This window comes from Heterodontus francisci, chromosome 27 (genome assembly GCF_036365525.1).
Source record: "Heterodontus francisci isolate sHetFra1 chromosome 27, sHetFra1.hap1, whole genome shotgun sequence".
NCBI classification, from domain to species: Eukaryota; Metazoa; Chordata; class Chondrichthyes; order Heterodontiformes; family Heterodontidae; genus Heterodontus; species Heterodontus francisci.
The window spans coordinates 28,512,665-28,529,490 of NC_090397.1; the positions used below are offsets into that span (position 1 = coordinate 28,512,665).

The 16,826-nt window shown below is 44.9% G+C and overlaps 1 protein-coding gene, 1 long non-coding RNA gene and 1 pseudogene across 4 annotated transcripts in view; 1 reads left to right on the forward strand and 2 right to left on the reverse strand.

Annotated features, from left to right (window-relative positions):
• The window catches only part of LOC137384718 (laminin subunit beta-4-like), a 148,924-nt gene that overhangs the window by 25,889 nt on the left and 106,209 nt on the right, over positions 1–16,826 (forward strand). The window contains exons 3-5 of the mRNA XM_068059036.1: positions 7,561–7,718; positions 12,621–12,756; positions 15,322–15,395. Of these exons, the coding sequence (XP_067915137.1) occupies positions 7,561–7,718; positions 12,621–12,756; positions 15,322–15,395 (368 nt within the window). The remainder of the gene's footprint in view (positions 1–7,560; positions 7,719–12,620; positions 12,757–15,321; positions 15,396–16,826) is intronic.
• The window catches only part of LOC137384719 (uncharacterized), an 81,709-nt gene that overhangs the window by 22,481 nt on the left and 42,402 nt on the right, over positions 1–16,826 (reverse strand). For 2 of the 3 annotated variants that reach the window (XR_010977645.1, XR_010977646.1), the window contains exon 3: positions 7,618–7,686. This is a non-coding gene — a long non-coding RNA (uncharacterized lncRNA). Of the gene's footprint in view, positions 1–7,558; positions 7,687–16,826 lie in introns of all 3 variants that reach the window. The other variant, XR_010977644.1, reaches the window with a different exon arrangement.
• Positions 4,569–4,674, reverse strand: LOC137385061 (U2 spliceosomal RNA; annotated as a pseudogene).

Genomic DNA, 16,826 nt, shown 5'->3' on the forward strand with positions numbered 1-16,826 from the left:
GGTGGGCGACCGTCTCTTCCCCACCACAGCCAACGCGGGGGCACTGTGCGGAGGGGGCGAGACTTCGGGTGTGCATGAAGGATCTGACGGGGAGGGCCCTTCTCACCACCAGCCAAGCTACGTCTTGGTGCTTGTTTGAAAGTTCTGGTGATGAGGCATTCCGCCAAATGACTTTGACAGTCTGCTCGGGGAACCATCTGACATGATCCACCGTTTCCTTTTCCCGTAGGGCCTTGAGGACATTCCGTGCAGACCACTGCTTGATGGACCGGTGGTCAAAGGTGTTTTCCCGCAGAAACTGCTCCACGAAGGATAGGTGGTACGGCACCGCCCAACTGCACGGAGCGTTCCGCGGCAATGTGACCAGGCCCATCCTTCGCAACACCGGGGACAGATAGAACCTCAGCACGTAGTGACACTTGGAGTTTGCGTACTGGGGATCTACACACAGCTTGATGCAGCCGCACACGAAGGTGGTCATCAGGATGAGGGCCGCGTTGGGTACACTTTTCCCGCCCTTGTCCAGAGATTTGAACATCGTGTCCCTCCGGACCCGGTCCATTTTAGATCCCCAGACGAAGCGGAAAATGGCTCGGGTGACTGCCACGGCGCAGGAGTGGGGTATGGGCCAGACCTGCGCCACGTAGAGCAACAACGTGAGCACCTCGCACCTGATGACCAGGTTCTTACCCACAATGGAGAGAGATCGCTGCCCCCACATGCCCAACTTTTGTCGTACCTTGGCTACTCGCTCCTCCCATGTTTTGGTGCACGCCCCGGCCCTTCCGAACCATAACCCCAGCACCTTCAGGTAGTCTGACCTGACGGTGAAGGGGACAAAGGATCGGTCAGCCCAGTTGCCAAAGAACATGGCCTCGCTCTTGCCGTGGTTAACTTTGGCTCCCGAGGCCAGTTCGAACTGGTCGCAGATGCTCATCAGTCTGCGCACGGACAGCAGATCCGAGCAGAAGACGGCGACGTCATCCATGTACAGGGAGGTTTTAACCTGAGTGCCTCCGCTGCCTGGGATTGTCACCCCTCTTATGCTCGCATCCTTCCTAATAGACTCAGCAAAGGGTTCAATACAGCAAACAAACAAGACCGGGGACAGAGGGCAGCCCTGTCTGACTCCAGATTTGATCGGGAAACTTTCCGATTCCCACCCGTTGATTGAGACTGCGCTACTGATGTTTGTGTAGAGCAGTTGGATCCAATTGCAGATTCCCTCCCCAAACCCCATTTTGGAAAGCACGTCCATCATGTAGGTGTGCGATATCCTGTCAAAAGCCTTCTCCTGGTCCAGGCTGATGAGGCAGGTGTCCACCCTCCTGTCCCGTACGTAGGCGATCGTATCCCTGAGTAGCGCGAGACTATCAGAGATCTTCCTGCCGGGTACAGTACAGGTCTGATCGGGGTGAATCACCAACTCCAGAGCAGACTTGACTCGACTGGCTATGACTTTGGACAGAATCTTGTAATCAACATTAAGCACTGAGATGGGCCGCCAATTTCTGATTTCTGCCCTCTCCCCCTTCTGCTTGTAAATGAGGGTGATGATGCCTTTTCTCATGGACTCTGACGTGCTGCCGGCCAGGAGCATACTCTCGTATACTTCCAGCAGGTCCGGGCCGACCCAGTCCCACAGGGCCGAGTACAACTCGACCGGTAAGCCGTCGCTCCCGGGAGTTTTACTCGTCTCGAAAGACTCGACGGCCTTTGTCAGCTCATCCAGAGTTAGCGGCTTGTCCAGTCCCTCCCTCCTGCTGTCATCTAAGACCTCTGTGATAGATGACAGGAAGGACTGGGAGGCTTTGCTGTCTGTGGGCTTCGCGTCATACAGCCCAGCATAAAAGGATTTGCTGATCCTTAGTATGTCGGACTGCGAAGACATTACCGAGCCATCTTCTTCCTTCAGGCTGCTGATAACAGAGCTCTCTCTGTGTACCTTTTGGAAGAAGTAACGCGAGCACGTCTCATCCTGCTCGATGGAGCGGACTCTGGACCGGAAGATGATCTTGGAGGCCTCCTTGGCAAAGAGCGAGGCCTGCTGGCTCTTCACCTCTTGCAGGTCCTCCTTGACCTCGACCCCCATTGACTGCAACCGGAGTAGATTTTGCATAATTTTCTGGAGTCGGGACAGTTCCCTCTGTCTCTCTCTCGCCTTCTGAACACCTTTGTGAACTGGAGACTCAAAGAGGGGTTTCACGGTCCTCCAACCTTTGTAATCCCTTTTGAGTTCCTCAACGTTCTCTGGGGTCAGCAGTGTCGCATTGAGCTTCCACGTCCCTCTGCCAACCCGCTGGTCGTCCTGTAAGTGACAGTCGGCCAGTAAGAGGCAGTGGTCGGAGAAGAACACCGGCTTGACGTCGGTGGATCCGACCGTGACAGCACGGGACACAAACAGGAAGTCAATCCTGGAACGGGCAGACCCGTCCGATCTTGACCATGTGTATCTGCGCTGCGCTGCGCTCCGTCTGCAGGTTTGCTGAAGACGTCGTGCAGTTTGGCATCCTTAACTGTTTCTATTAGGAATCTGGACGTAGCGTCCAGTTTGCTGTCGTCACTGCCGGATCGTCCAGCCGCATCGATGATGCAGTTGAAGTCACCGCCTAGGATGACCGGCCTGGACGTCGCCAGCAGCAGTGGGAGCTGCTGGAAGACGGTCAGCCGCTCGCTGCGTTGTACCGGGGCGTACACGTTGATCAACCGGAGCGGAGCGTTGTTGTACATCACGTCTGCTACGAGGAGGCGGCCGCCCACCACCTCCTTAACTTCGGAGATGGTGAAGTTACCTCCCCGCAGCAGAATACCCAGGCCGGAGGAACGGCAATCATTACCCCTGGACCAGATCGATGGCCCGTGGGACCACCATCGCGACCACTGCCTGTAGGTGCTGAGGTGTGGTATTCCACACTCCTGCAGAAACAGTAGGTCAGCTTTGACCTTGGCAAGGTAATCCAAGGTTGAAACACATCGCGTAGTAGATTTAATGCTACGCACATTAATGGAAGCAATTCTTACACCCATTTTTTACTAAAAATTAGTTGTTGCTTCCCATACCATTTGTCCTCGCTAGTCCCAGTCCTTCGGGATGTTCCTGCATACCCATCGTGTGCGCAAGCAGTTTCACGTTGGTTGGGCTCAGAAACCCCTCCTGATTTTTCATGCAGGGTTTGTGCCGCTCGGGTGACATCGGGGGGGTCTTGTAGGCAGAGAGCATTGGGTTGTCCTCAGCTGCTTCCATCTGTTCCTCCTCGAAAACATCACAGCTCCCGGTCTCCCGGAGCTCAGGTGCGCCAGACGTGTCTTTGCTCCCGGTGTCCCGGAGCTGAGATGCGTTGGCCACGTCGTTACGTGTGGGGCATTGGGGTTGGGGCATGCCGGGCCCATCACAGCTTCCAGTGCCCGGGGGCTGGGATGCCTTATCATCCATCTCGGAGTTCTGCCGCCTCTTTTGAAGGGGCTGTCGTTCCAGCATTTCCCCATCCAGTGAAGAGGAGTTGTTGCAGTCTGATTCAGAAGAGAGCCTCCTCTTGCCACTGGTTTGGGTGGTGGCTTTGGGATGTTTTTTCTTTGTTGTTTTCCTCTGGACCACTTGCCACTGACCTGTTTGTCCATCTGCTGCCTCCTCCTCCATTGATTCTGTCTGTGGAGGAGGGGTTTCCGGGCGCTGGGTAGGTGCTGGGTCGTTGGTTTCAGCTGCCTCCCCTTCCTTCTCAGGCTGAAGTTCCTCGCTGCAGGGAAGGTTGCTGGTCTCCTTTCGAACTGCGGACGCCTTCGTCGAACCTTCTCCCGGCCTTTCCTTGGACCTTGCCGCCTGAGCATAGCTGAGGCAACGTTTGGGGCAGGTCTTGTAGAGATGGCCTGCCGCACCGCACAAGTTGCAACACTTAGTCTGCTTACAGTCCTTGGTCTGATGGCCTTCCTCCTTGCAGTTCTTGCAAACAACCGTGCTGCAGTTGGCTGCCATGTGACCAGATTTGCCACAGGTGCGGCAAACTCTGGGCTGCCCAGCGTAGACCAAGAAGCCTCGACTTCCCCCGATAGCGAAGCTGGAGGGAGGGTGGATGATGGCTCCACTGGGATCGACCTTCAAGGTCACCTCGACCTGCTGCTTGCTGGTCCAGATCCCAAAGGGGTCCTTGACATCAGTGCTGCTGCCGGCCACCTCGACGTACCTGGCGAGAAAGGTGAGTACATCCACCACTGGAACATGGGGGTTGTAGAGGTGAATCGTCACCACCCGGTCCCGTTGTGACGGAAGCGTGAAGAGCGGCTCCGCTGTGAGGATCGATAGTGGCGCCCGGTCCCCTTTCTCCTTGAACGCCTTCAGGAACTTGATGCATCCCGCCACGTTCCGAAACGTCACGTCGAAGTATCCACTGCTGGGGAAATCCTGCAGGCAGAAGACGTCCGTCGCTTGAAATCTGCAGCAATCGAAGAGAATTTTCTTGATGAAGAAGGTGCGATCGACCGGTGCATCTCCTTCCTTGTCCTTCACGACCACCCGAACGGTGTTGCGCACTCCCTGGCCCGAAGCTCGAAAATTGGTTATAGCCATTTTACTCAAAGCTTCCCCAGGATCAAAAGGCAATGATCATGGTCTCTTCTCAATCAAATAAGCACTGATAAGAACAGATACTACACTTGATCTTAGCCAAAAGGCCGAAAGTACGCCCAAGTCTCTCTGAACATCAACATTTAAAAGTTTAACACCTTTTAAAAAAATTCTGCTTTTCTGTTCTTACGTCCCCACATTATACTCCATCTGCCACCTTGCTGCTCACTCACTTAAGCTGTCTATATCTCTTTGCATCCTCTTTGTGTCCTCCTCACAGCTTACATTCCCACCTAGCTTTGCATCATCGGTAAACTTGGATACATTACTCCAGGTCCCTTCGTCTAAGTCATTAACATAGATTATAAATAACTGAGGCCCCAGCATTGATCCTTGTGGTACTCCACTAGTTACAGCCTGCCAACTTGAAAATTTCCCTAGTCCCTGCTTCCTGTCCATTAACCATCCCCCATCCATGCAAATCTATTATCCCCAGCTCCATGAGCCCTTATCTTGCATATCTTTTGTGTGGCACCTTATCGAATGCCCTTTGGAAATCCATATATACCACATTTACTGGTTCCCTTTTATCTACCCTACAAGTTACATCCTCAAAAAACTCTAATAAATTTGTCAAACGTGATTTCCCTTTTGTAAAACCATGTTGACTTTGATCAAACTATGATTTTCCGGTTGCATTGTTAAGAGTTCTTTAATAATAGGTCCAGTATTTTCTTGATGACTGATTTCAGGCTAACTGGTCTATCGTTCCTTGTTTTCTCTCTCCATCCTTTCTTGAGTAACTGTGCTACATTTGCAAACTTCCAATCTGCTGGGACGATTCTAGAATCTAGGGAATTTTGGAAAATCCACTATCTCTGCAGCAACCTCTTTTAGAACCCTAGAATGTAAGCCATCAGGTCCTGAGGATTTGTTGGATTTTAGTCACTTAAGTGTCTCTAACAATTTTTCTATGCTGATATTAATTACTTTTAAATTCCTCATTCTTATTACCTCCTTGGTTACCCTCTATTTCTGGTATGTAACTTGTATCTTCTTCTGTGAAGACAATACTGCTGGAGAGAGCTGAAACAGCTACAAAGAAACAGGCCGGGATTTTATGATGGTGACGGGGGTCTCGTTGTCCAGAAAAAGCGACACTGAGAACCCCGAGTTGTCTCTTCCCCGAAAGGCCTGCCGAATCTAGTGCTAATCAGGTACTTAAGTGGACAGTGGCAGGCCTTCCATGGGATTGCGCCGGAAGTCCCACCCTCGGAGAGCTGCTGGCCAATCAGAGGCCAGCAACTCTTCCACTGAGCAACTCCACTGGAGAGGAGGTGCCTGCTGCCAGAGGTGCACCTACCCGAGGCCCAGGAGTGGCGCTGGACCCAGGCCACAGGTTGTAAGGGTGGGAAGGGTATTGCGGGGTGGGGATCTCTGGGGAGAGGAGTGTAGGGGAGGTCTGTAGCAAGGGAAGATGGGTGGCTCACAGGGGGCCCCCCTTCCCGATGCCGGGTCCCTTGTTCAGGTACTAAGGGACCTCCCACCGATGCCAGGAACTAGCCCGCACGGTTTTCCATGCTTCCCGTGCGGCGACAGGGCTGCCTGCCACACGGCTAATTGCAGTGGCGGTGAGATGAGGCCCATAATTGGGGATTAATTACCTCGTTAAGGGCCTTAAGTGGAAGCAGGACAGGAAAGCCATTTACAGGCCTTCCCGCCCCGGACTAAATTTTGGCAGAGGCGGGAAGGTGGCAGGAACACGCCCTCCCCCCCACCCCCCCCCCCACCACACCCTGCCACCATCCCACCCAATGTTATGCTCACCCCGCTTCGAAACTCACCGTGGAGGAGAGCATAAAATTCTCCCCTGGAGACTTGTCTTTGCCTATCTTTGAGCAAGGCTACAGCAGACCTATTTGTATTTTACAAAAGATTATCATTCTCTCTTCCATATTCCTAAACAATTTTTCTAAGCATCGCTATTTCACTGCATTTTCTTAACTTTCTCCTCTTCTCAACATTCCCATTAACTCTATACAATGAGTCTTACATATATATGAAAGGACTGGGAAAGGTCAAAAGAGGAAATTGTCTTATATGATCCCTCTCTAAATACATGTCCGTAGATTTCTTGCCTACATTTTGTGTCCATGATGGAAATAAATGCTGTATGCCCATCTGAAATTAAGACTTGCTTCCAAAAGAAAACTGGAATCATGCTGTCTTCTGAACTTACACTGTTTGATGATTAATTTTCACATGTTATAGCATTCCAAAAAGATTAGATCTGATCAGTCACATTATTTTTTGCTGATGCTTTTGGCTCTCATCTAAGTTGTGTCTAAGTGCTGGAGAATGGAACACAAATGTACTTCTCCCTCCTAATATTAATATCAAACATTTCCAAGCCGGGTACAGCATGAGCCAAATGCAGGTAAAATTTCACAAAATTATGCTTTAACAACAACAACTTGCATTTATATAGTGTCTTTAACTTAGTAAAACAACGCAGTGCATTTCACAGGAGCATAGCCACACAAAATTTGACACCATGCCACAAAAGGAGGTATTAGGACAGGTGATCAAAGAGGTAGGTTTTAAGGAGCATTTTAAAGGAGAAAAGTGAAGTGGAGAGGCAGAGAGGTTTAGGGAGGGAATTCCAAAGCTTAGGGCCTTGGCTGTTGAAGACATGACTGCCAATTATGGAGGGATAAAAATCAGGGTGTGCAAGTGGCCAGAATAGGAGGAGTGCAGAGATCTTGGAGGGTTGAAGGACTGGAGGAGAGTACAGGGATAGAGTGGGGCGAGGCCATGAAGGCATTTGAAAACAAGGACAAGAATCTAAAAGTTAACTGCCAACCTCAGATGAGCATGACCTGTTGCAAAAATCTGTTTTTGCCATTTCCCCAGACACCACACTTATGTCTTGATTAAGATTGCACTACAGTGAAAATGAACTGTATATTTATTTGATCCTAATCTGTATTATGTACTTACAGTGTTGGTAAACTTTGTCTACGCTCAAGAGGATTGTAGTGTTGGATCTTGTTACCCACCTCTTGGAGACCTGCTTGTAGGCCGTAGCAGACAACTCTCAGCTTCCTCAACCTGTGGCCTGAATGGACCTGAAACATATTGCATCCTAAGTCACTTACAGGTCAGTTCATAACTTTAAAAAAAAAAATTAAATTCATCTTGCATTAGCATTCCACCTTAGCCCACAATCATACAGTAAGTAATAAATTAACGAATAAACATAGACTGCAGGAGTTCAAGAAGGTAGCTCACCACTACTACAAGGGCAATTAGGAATGGGCAATAAATGCTGGTCTTGCCAGCGATGCCCGGGTACCATGAATGAATTTTAAAAATTATGAATCTGGAACATCTATATTATACAGTGACATATCACCATTTTGGCTGAGGATTCAAAAAGGGCAATTTGCTGGAGACCTTTTTTATTGTGTAAAATATTGTTAATAATGGACCTCATTATAGTCCCTCCAATGCAGGCAATTTTTAGATATAGGAATGGATTCAGCAGTGGGGGGGGAGTCCAGAAGCAACACTACAACCATCATAGAAGACCTGAAATCTGTCTCAGTAATACTGCGAAGATAAAATAGTACAAACTGAATGAGTCACAACAAGCCCAGACTAAGAAATGCATGTGTTGTTCATATCACCAATTACCATTTCCATTGAATGAAACTCTTGTTGCAATCAGGTGAGGAGAGTTTGAAAGGCTCCCCTCTTGTCCCTCTACTTGTTTGACCGCAATAGGGTTTATTTCTTTTAAACAGTGGATGTGCTTACCAATTCAATGAATGTTTAACACTTTTTGTGCTATGCTTATAAAAGAACCAATCAGACAGGTTTTCTTGAGTTTAAACAAGAAAGAGATTTGTTTATTGTATTTAACAAAAGCCCAATCTAAGTAAAAATAATAAACTATGCTCCAACTTACACACACACACACGCACACAAGAATCACACACACAAATAGGTTACAGACTGGAGAAGAATATATTGTTTGGATTAAAGTCTGTATCAAATAAAAAGAATATATAGTCAGTGGAGTTAGTTGTCTTCCTGATGAATTTGTGGTCCTGAAGTTCCAGGCTGGTAGATGTGGCCACTGGTTCGGGGTTTTCTTGGAGACAGTGATGCAGATGATTTTCTTCCTGGGTCTCTGTCTGTAGCAATGGTAGGTTGAGATGTTCTGCAGCCAGCAGACAGGGTTTGAATGTCCAAGGTCACCTGGATAGAGAGAGAGAGGTAGACAGACCCCACTTGGGTCCTGCACTGGTCAAAACTCAGCAGCTTGTCTGTTGTAGCAAGAAGAAACTGCCAGTTTTCACACAGATGGAGAGAACTGTCACATGATTGTCCAGTGTACTATCTTTTGCACTTTAATGAGATCCAAGTCTAAGAATTCCGATCCCGCTTGGGTCTCATTGTTTCAGTGTTTATCCCTTGAGGAGTTCGTCTCCACCAGTGTTAATGCTCCAAGATAGCTTTGAATGTCTTGCTAATGGAGGTGAGGCAGGTAGCTCATTCAAAATGCTCAAGCCATTGTTCTGGATGAGAGCTATTCAGACATGCATCTCCACCTCGATACCTTGGTATGTAGGGTATTTTGATGCAAATTGCAGTGGCCATTTTAGCTGTTAGCAGTGACCTTATCAATTCTTTTTCTCCTGTGTTTTCAAGTTTAATTCAGGTTTCCAACCAATGGATTAAAAATCATTATTTGGCATAGCACATGTTCATGACACTCTTCACCGGATCAGCAATTTAACTTAGTGAAGTAACATATGATTCCAATTGTGCTTGGTTGATTATACCCTGGATTCTAAAAAGCATTCTCGGTTACTACTTGCTGTGGTTACTATTTGCTGTGATTGATAGTCTTTGCTCCCAGATAATGGTGACCCAGCTAAAGACATTTGAAGATCATGGATATTGTATATTAAACATGCAAAAATGAGTATTGCCTGTATCACCTTAAAATACTGACTTGTAGTCTACCTCCCACAAAAATAGTTAATGGAAGGGGAGAAAGCATAGTGGAAGCAAACCACCAGAGAGAAACATGAGGCCCCTGCAGGATAGGAAGCTGACATAACGCAAAAAGACCTTTCTGCTAATGAATGCCTATGTGTAGAAATATCTATACCACAGATCAAATTATATGTCTTGAGATCCTGCTCTCTCTAAAAGAAAATTTGATCAGAGGATCAGATCATTTTGAAACAGAAGGGTTGCTGTGCAGTTAGTCTTGTGGCTGTCTCTACTTTCACAATCACACCTGAGAGATTTTCTACTTGAATGAACAAAGCTAAGAGCTCTGAAGTTACTTAATTCCAAAACTAATACAAACTCAACAGAAAAAACCTATAACGTAAAGAAGACAGCAACATTTAATAAGTGCTTAGAGATAATGGACTAGAAATTCATTTGACTCATTTCGGGTGCAGAACTGTTAATGCTAGAAGGTAGAGGCACAAGACATGACCAAAACTGGGGCATGCTTTTCGCGGCTGTGGATGCCAATCAAGCATCCAGAGACACCTCAGCAGTTTGAAGAGGACCAATTTGGGCTAGCCACCTGGCCAGCTAGAGCCCTCAGGTAAGACCAGCAAGCGGTTGGAAGGAGAGCAGGAGAGGTCTAATGTGGGCCAGCAACAGTCCACAGCAGCGCTGAGGAGCCTGGGGAAACACCACAGGAAGGAAAGTTTAGAGGAAAGTATTTACCTATCAGCTGGTTAGGCCGCTAAAGAACCCAAAGTCTGAGTGAAGCAGGCCCGCCACATGTTCTGCTCCATTCTAATGAATTTCCAGGAGAGGTCCTGAAACAGGCACTAGGCCTCTCATTAAAATATGCAAGGGACTTGTTCTAGACAGCCTCCAGGGATACCCGAATATCGCTCCACCCAATATGGCATCAGACATTTACAGGAGCTCGTGGGGTGTGGGAAGTAACTGACGAATATTTCCCCCAATCTGCATCCAAAGAATGGATACAGCAGAGGTGCAATATTTCTCCCAATATCACGTTTTAAATTTCATAATTGGATCGCTTCCTACTGATGGCATGGAGTAGGAGCTTTCCTTTGCAGCACATCAACCCCATTTCATTGAGAGCAGCACGTTTCCAATAATTAAAGGCTGTTTTCCTATTCTCATGCAGTTTATTTATTTCCTTGTCCCCACTGACTGTTCGCCAAAACATGCAGCCCTGTAAATAGAGTTATACAAAAAAACTGCCAGAACATTTATGCAGGGGTAACATAACCATTTATTTTATTTGGCCTACATCGGTTCCTTACTTGCACCATATTAAACAGATTGTTGATGATCATCTGATCCAGTCCTGGGTCTGTCTTTTATAATGATACAACATGATCTACTAAATATAATCGAAGATTTCAAGTCGACATGACAAAACGTATTGCATGTCTTTGCCTCCAAAATACAAAAATATTCTGCCAAGACAAGTTGGTATTAGTCGTGCAGAAACAGGTTGTAGATCATAAAAATGATAAATATTAGAGTAAACTTAAAGAATGAGGGCTTTTTGTGGTTTAGACAGATTGCGTGTTTTCTATGTCTATGTAAAGCATTTCATTACAAGACCAAGTGATTTATGAAGCTCTTTCAGGAGTGATAAGAATTGCAATAACCTGTCTTTAAAGGTGCAATATTCAAAGTCTGGATAACAAATTCCTAACTGTATGTTTAGCTTAGTGTGAAAGATGTTTGCGCTCTAGTGTCAAACTGAATGTTTTTTATTATCCTTGCACAAGTTAGCTCATGCTTTCATTAAGATGTGCACGGTATTGTTAGGGGCTCCTGAGCAGACAGGCCAAGATATGCAACAAATGGCATGAACACACATTCGGATAAAAGTCTGAAGAAACCTCTATTGTCAAAATATCATTACTTGCTGCAAAGCTAAACAGCATTTTATTTCTTCTGCCATGAGCTAATTGGAAGTTTGGCTCCATAGACTGTAAACAATCAATGAAAAATGAATACTTTGATGACTTGGTAAGAGTGAATAGGTAGAAAAGTTTCAGTAATCCATTAATGAAGGCATGGTGGTGTTCCATAAATTTCCCTTCAACATTAATCCAGCTTAACATAGATTACCCCAGTAATTGTCACATCAATGTTTGGATTCATTGGTCTGAGTGTGTGTTGAGAAACAAATAATGTTTTTTATACTTTAAAATGCATTCCAAAACCAGAATGAACCACAATACATTAAGCAGCACTGTTTTGCAGTAAAGAATTAAGATTTGTTGCCTGAGGGCAAGGTGTAATAAATCATATTCGTTCAGTCTCGTTTGCCTGAATTACATTCATTCAGATTCAAATCCAGTGAAATAGGAGCATTTTTTAAAATTGGCAGCTGAAAAGAAATGCAAAAAGCTCGCCACTTTATTTTCACATGAATTTATGGGTTTTCACTTATAATCAGAATAATTAATATTTTTATGGGGAATTAATTTCTTTTTCATCAACAAATGTAAAATTATGTATGTTTTTCAGACATGATAATACATATTTAATTTTGGCAGTCATTAAGTTCTCAAGATGATTCATCCAAATGTGTAATCATTGGTAGGTTATTGTTGGCATGATCCTTTTGTGTGAAGTTGATGGGGCAGAGTTTTGCCTCACTACTGCCCTGTTTTTACCTGTAAATTGGATAGTAGAGAGACAAAAACTGGGAGGATAAAAATCTGCCAATTTACTGTTGGCAGTCCGCCCATTCTGATTTTCAGGAGGACCTCAACACAGGTTGCTGTGCTCCCATCACATTGAGGGGGCCTCATATATATATGTTAATAAGGATTAACTGGCATTGTCAGAAACCTCAATGTCATTTTTGTGTCAATTAGCGTTGCCGCTGCGCCTTCCTAAATTTTTACAGAAACAAGACTAATCAGCAACAATACATTCATTAAGATTCTTAATTAACATGCTCATATTAGGCTACATAGATGAGTTTATGGTATACTGAAGACTCTCTTTTTTTTCAAAAAAATAGGATGAACAAAAGTGTTTTACTTGTGATTCAAAATTACCTTACAACCCTATCAGCTCTACCAACAGCCATCGCATTGAAAACGTTATCACAGCTTTTGAGCCAGATCGGAAAAAGAAATGGTGGCAGTCAAAAAACGGTATGTTTGCTGAAAAGGGAGATTACAGATACTAAAGAACATAAGCAATAGGAGCCTGAGTAGGCCATTTGGCCCTTTGCGCCTATTCCACCATTCAACAAGATCATGGCTGATCTCCAACCTTAACTCCACCTTCACCCACTATCCCCATATCTCTTAATGCCCTAGTACACAAAAGCCTATCGACCTCTGTCTTGAATATACTCAATGACTTAGCAGCCACATCTTTCTGGGGTAGAGAATTCCAAAGATTCACGACGCTTTGAGTGAAGAAATTTCTCCTCATCTCAGTCCTAAATGGCTGACCCCTTACTCTGAGACTCTGACCCCGTGTTCAAGCCAGAATTGAATTCCAGATCATTTTTGCTACATATAAAAGAATACTCCTTCAAATCAGGGTGTTCAATTGAAAACTCACCACTACATCTTTATACCAGGGCATTCAATAAAACAAACATCACCATAATGCAGCTGCTGGCATTTCAGGTATGGCTTCTCATTAATCTTTACCTTCGGAACAGGATGGCAGTTGTCCACATTATGTCGTTTTTGTTGGGCATTACACTTTTCAAGCACACTTCAGCTTTGCTCCTGGAAAGAAATCAATCATAGAATCTTACAGCACAGAAGGAGGCCAATGGATCCATTGTGCCTATGCTGGCTCTTTGAAAGTGCTATCTAATTAGTCCTACTCCCTGCTATTTCCCTAGCCCTGCTATTTTTTTCCCCTTTCAAAGATATATTTAATTCTCTTTTGAATTGGAGGCCACAGTGGACACAGTCCAGAATGCAATACTACTCAATAATTTCACAACAATTTACACTGGATTTGCTCACAGGGGTCATAAAGAATGGCTGTTGTGAGTAACACACTTATTCACACTGGTGCACTGCGAGTTGCTCTTCTTAAGTTAGGATTAGTGAATAATGGGTATATCTTTATCCTTTCACTAATTTTAGGAAATAAGTAGCCTCGAGTATATTAAATTTGAGCCCTGAAACTTGGTATTGGTACTGAACACTCTGTTCTTGTGGACCTTATTTCTAACACAGATGAAGTTATCAGCAGTATTTATTAGAAAGAAATATTAAACCTAAATTAAAGCAATGAGGTGGATTTTGACTTTGTACAATAGTGTAAGACAGAGGACAGTGATTCGATGGTCTGTCGTGCATTTGTACCGATCCTAATTGCCATTGAAATGTCGATTAGTAATAAAAAGCAAAGATAACAAGAAGAAAAAGATCACAATGATGCAAAGTTATGTTAAACAGAAACAGGCAAAGAAAATGAAAAAAATTAAGAGAATGAAAATGGATTTTACAAAATTAAGTGCTTGCAAGTGGATAATTTTCCATTTTGCCCCCTTAAGTGGAACACTGGGGTACAGTAGCATAGTGGTTTTCTTACTGGACTGGTAATCCATAGGAGGTAAGTTCAAATCCTGCCATGGCAGTTTGAGAATTTAAATTCAGTTTTAAAAAATTTAGTAACACAAATGCTGATGGATTTTGCCCATAAACGTCCAAAGAGTTCATTAATTCCCCTTAAGGAAGGAAACATGTCACTCTTACAAACTCTGGCTGATGTGTGACTCCCGTCCCACACCCATGTGTTTGACTTTTAACTTCCTGAAGTGGCCTAGAAATTCCACTCAGATAGATCAAACCACTACAAAGAATAGGACTACAGCATTTCAAGGAAAAGGTATTCGACCATCTCAGGACAACTAGGTGTGGCCAGTAACTGCCAACCCAGTGATGTCCACATCCTAGGAATAAATAAAACTTGGCCCAAAATGTTTTGAAACTTCCAGTATAGTTAGAAATTGGAATTGATAGTAGCTTTTCACAGTTAATAAGTTAAGTGGAGTCCCTACTACATCCACGCTAACTTCATATATGGCTATTTAACACAGTCAGCATTTCAGACTTAATGACTGTGTGTTTACAAAGTAAAAATTAGCATTGGTTCCCACTCTCCCTCTCACCCTGACTCGAATCTGCTGCTCTTCAGATTGAAAACTGGTCCACGCCGTGGGTGAGAATTTCTGATCACATGAAGCTATTGTGAATTCATGAAATCCTGGCCATAATGTGGACCTGGTTTCAATCCCCTGGATCAGCCGTTTCAAGCAGGGGTGAGGGGGAGAACATGGAAGAACAGTGCAAATATATACCAGGACAGAGCGAAAGAGAAAATGGGAAAAGAACCTCCATGAAGTGTGAGAAGAAAAAAGAATCGAAAAACCTGCTGCTGTGAACTAGGAGAGCGGAGAACAGGGAAGACCGCCTCTATCAACTGGGTGGAATGGAAAAGAATCAGCAAAGTGCCAGAGTGGACTCAGAGAGGGGAGGGGAGATGTCTAGAAAATGTTAAAGTAAACAAGTTAATACTCCTGTTAAAGTAACTGACAGAAGAATGTCAGTTAAACAAACATGTTAAGCATTCATGGTTATTCTTGCCAGCTGTAATTTCCTTGTCTATTAATCTTGTCTATACAGATCAACAATCTGCAACCTGTCATGTTTTCTGAATTACAATGCACTTCTTTGTTGCTGTAGGTATGCACCGTGTCAGCATTCGACTGGATCTGGAAACACTTTTTCAGTTCAGTCATCTTATTCTTTCCTTCAAGGTAATATTTTCAAGTTTTCTTTTTAGTTCTTATGCATGTAATAAGCCATTGGTAAAGGCAAGCACTCTGATTATGTTAACGGATGTTTATTCATTTACACTAAGGCTGGCCTGCCTTCTGCAGGGTTTCTTTTTGCATGAGCCCCCTAATATTTATCAAGAGACGCAGTGGCGCAGTGGTTAGCACCGCAGCCTCACAGCTCCAGGGACCCAGGTTTGATTCTGGGTGCTGCCTGTGTGGGTTTTTGCCGGGTGCTCCGGTTTCCTCCCACAGCCAAAGACTGGCAGGTATAGGTAAATTGGTCATTGTAAATTGTCCCTAGTGTAGGTAGGTGGTAGGGAATATGGGATTACTGTAGGGTTAGTATAAATGGGTGGTTGTTGGTCAGCCCAGACTCGATGGGCCGAAGGGCCTGTTTCACTGCTGTATCTCAAAATAAATAAATACAAGTTTCTTCTTCTTCAACAGTCCTAGAATAATATGAAGTTATGCTGAATACTCCATGTCTGAGCAGGACACCCAACTTTAGGAATTTGTCAAGGCGTGGCCAATCCCTCCATCTCTGGTGACAATTGCAATGAATTGGGACATTTTGCTGAATGGGTAGTTTGATGAATTCCATCCATAATGATTCTTCATCAGTCCCACTTTGGCAATGCAGCTTCAGGTGTCCGTCAACATGAAAGTGGAAGTGCAGCTTGGGAGGCCATCTCACTCGCCAGCACACTACAATGAAATAGTTGTGACCTCCTCTACTAGGTAGTTCTAACATGGCTTGGCCTTTGCACTGGGTGTAGTATGGCTCTCAACTAGTGCAAAGCCACATTGAAGACGTGTTACAGGGAATCTGTTAAGCCACCAGAAAACTTGTTAAATTGTTTTATGTTAGGTGAGAGTGAAGGGGTGCTCACATCCTAGCCCTCATGCACAATGCTCTTTTGTTACTGAGGTCAGCGTGAGATACAGGGTGGCAGAGAAACTCTGCTCTGCTTTGCTGTGCATTGTGCCCTACAGATACTAATCTGAGACTGGCATCTGTCGTATAAATGTACAATATAATCAACTCAAAAGGACTAACCGTAGCATCACTGATGTAACAGAAATTAAACTCCTCAAGACATATTAGCCGTGATTCTGTGGTTCTAATGTGGAGCCATGGTCCACATGGGTTTACAATGTTTGATCCTTATCTCCAACCCAAGTTTGCTGCGAGAATAGAATCATGGAATTACTGCACTTGTGCTCTCACATTATTGACTGATGCTCTTCTCCCCTATTTCCTTCTAATTGTGGGGCATGGAGAGTCAGGTTACTAACATTTGGGGAAGAAATGTGGTTGTACATTTTACATCCACTACAAGAGCAAGAAAATGTGTATCTGATAACTATTCCATTTGAAACATGATTCTTGTTCAAATGGTTCTGCTTTTT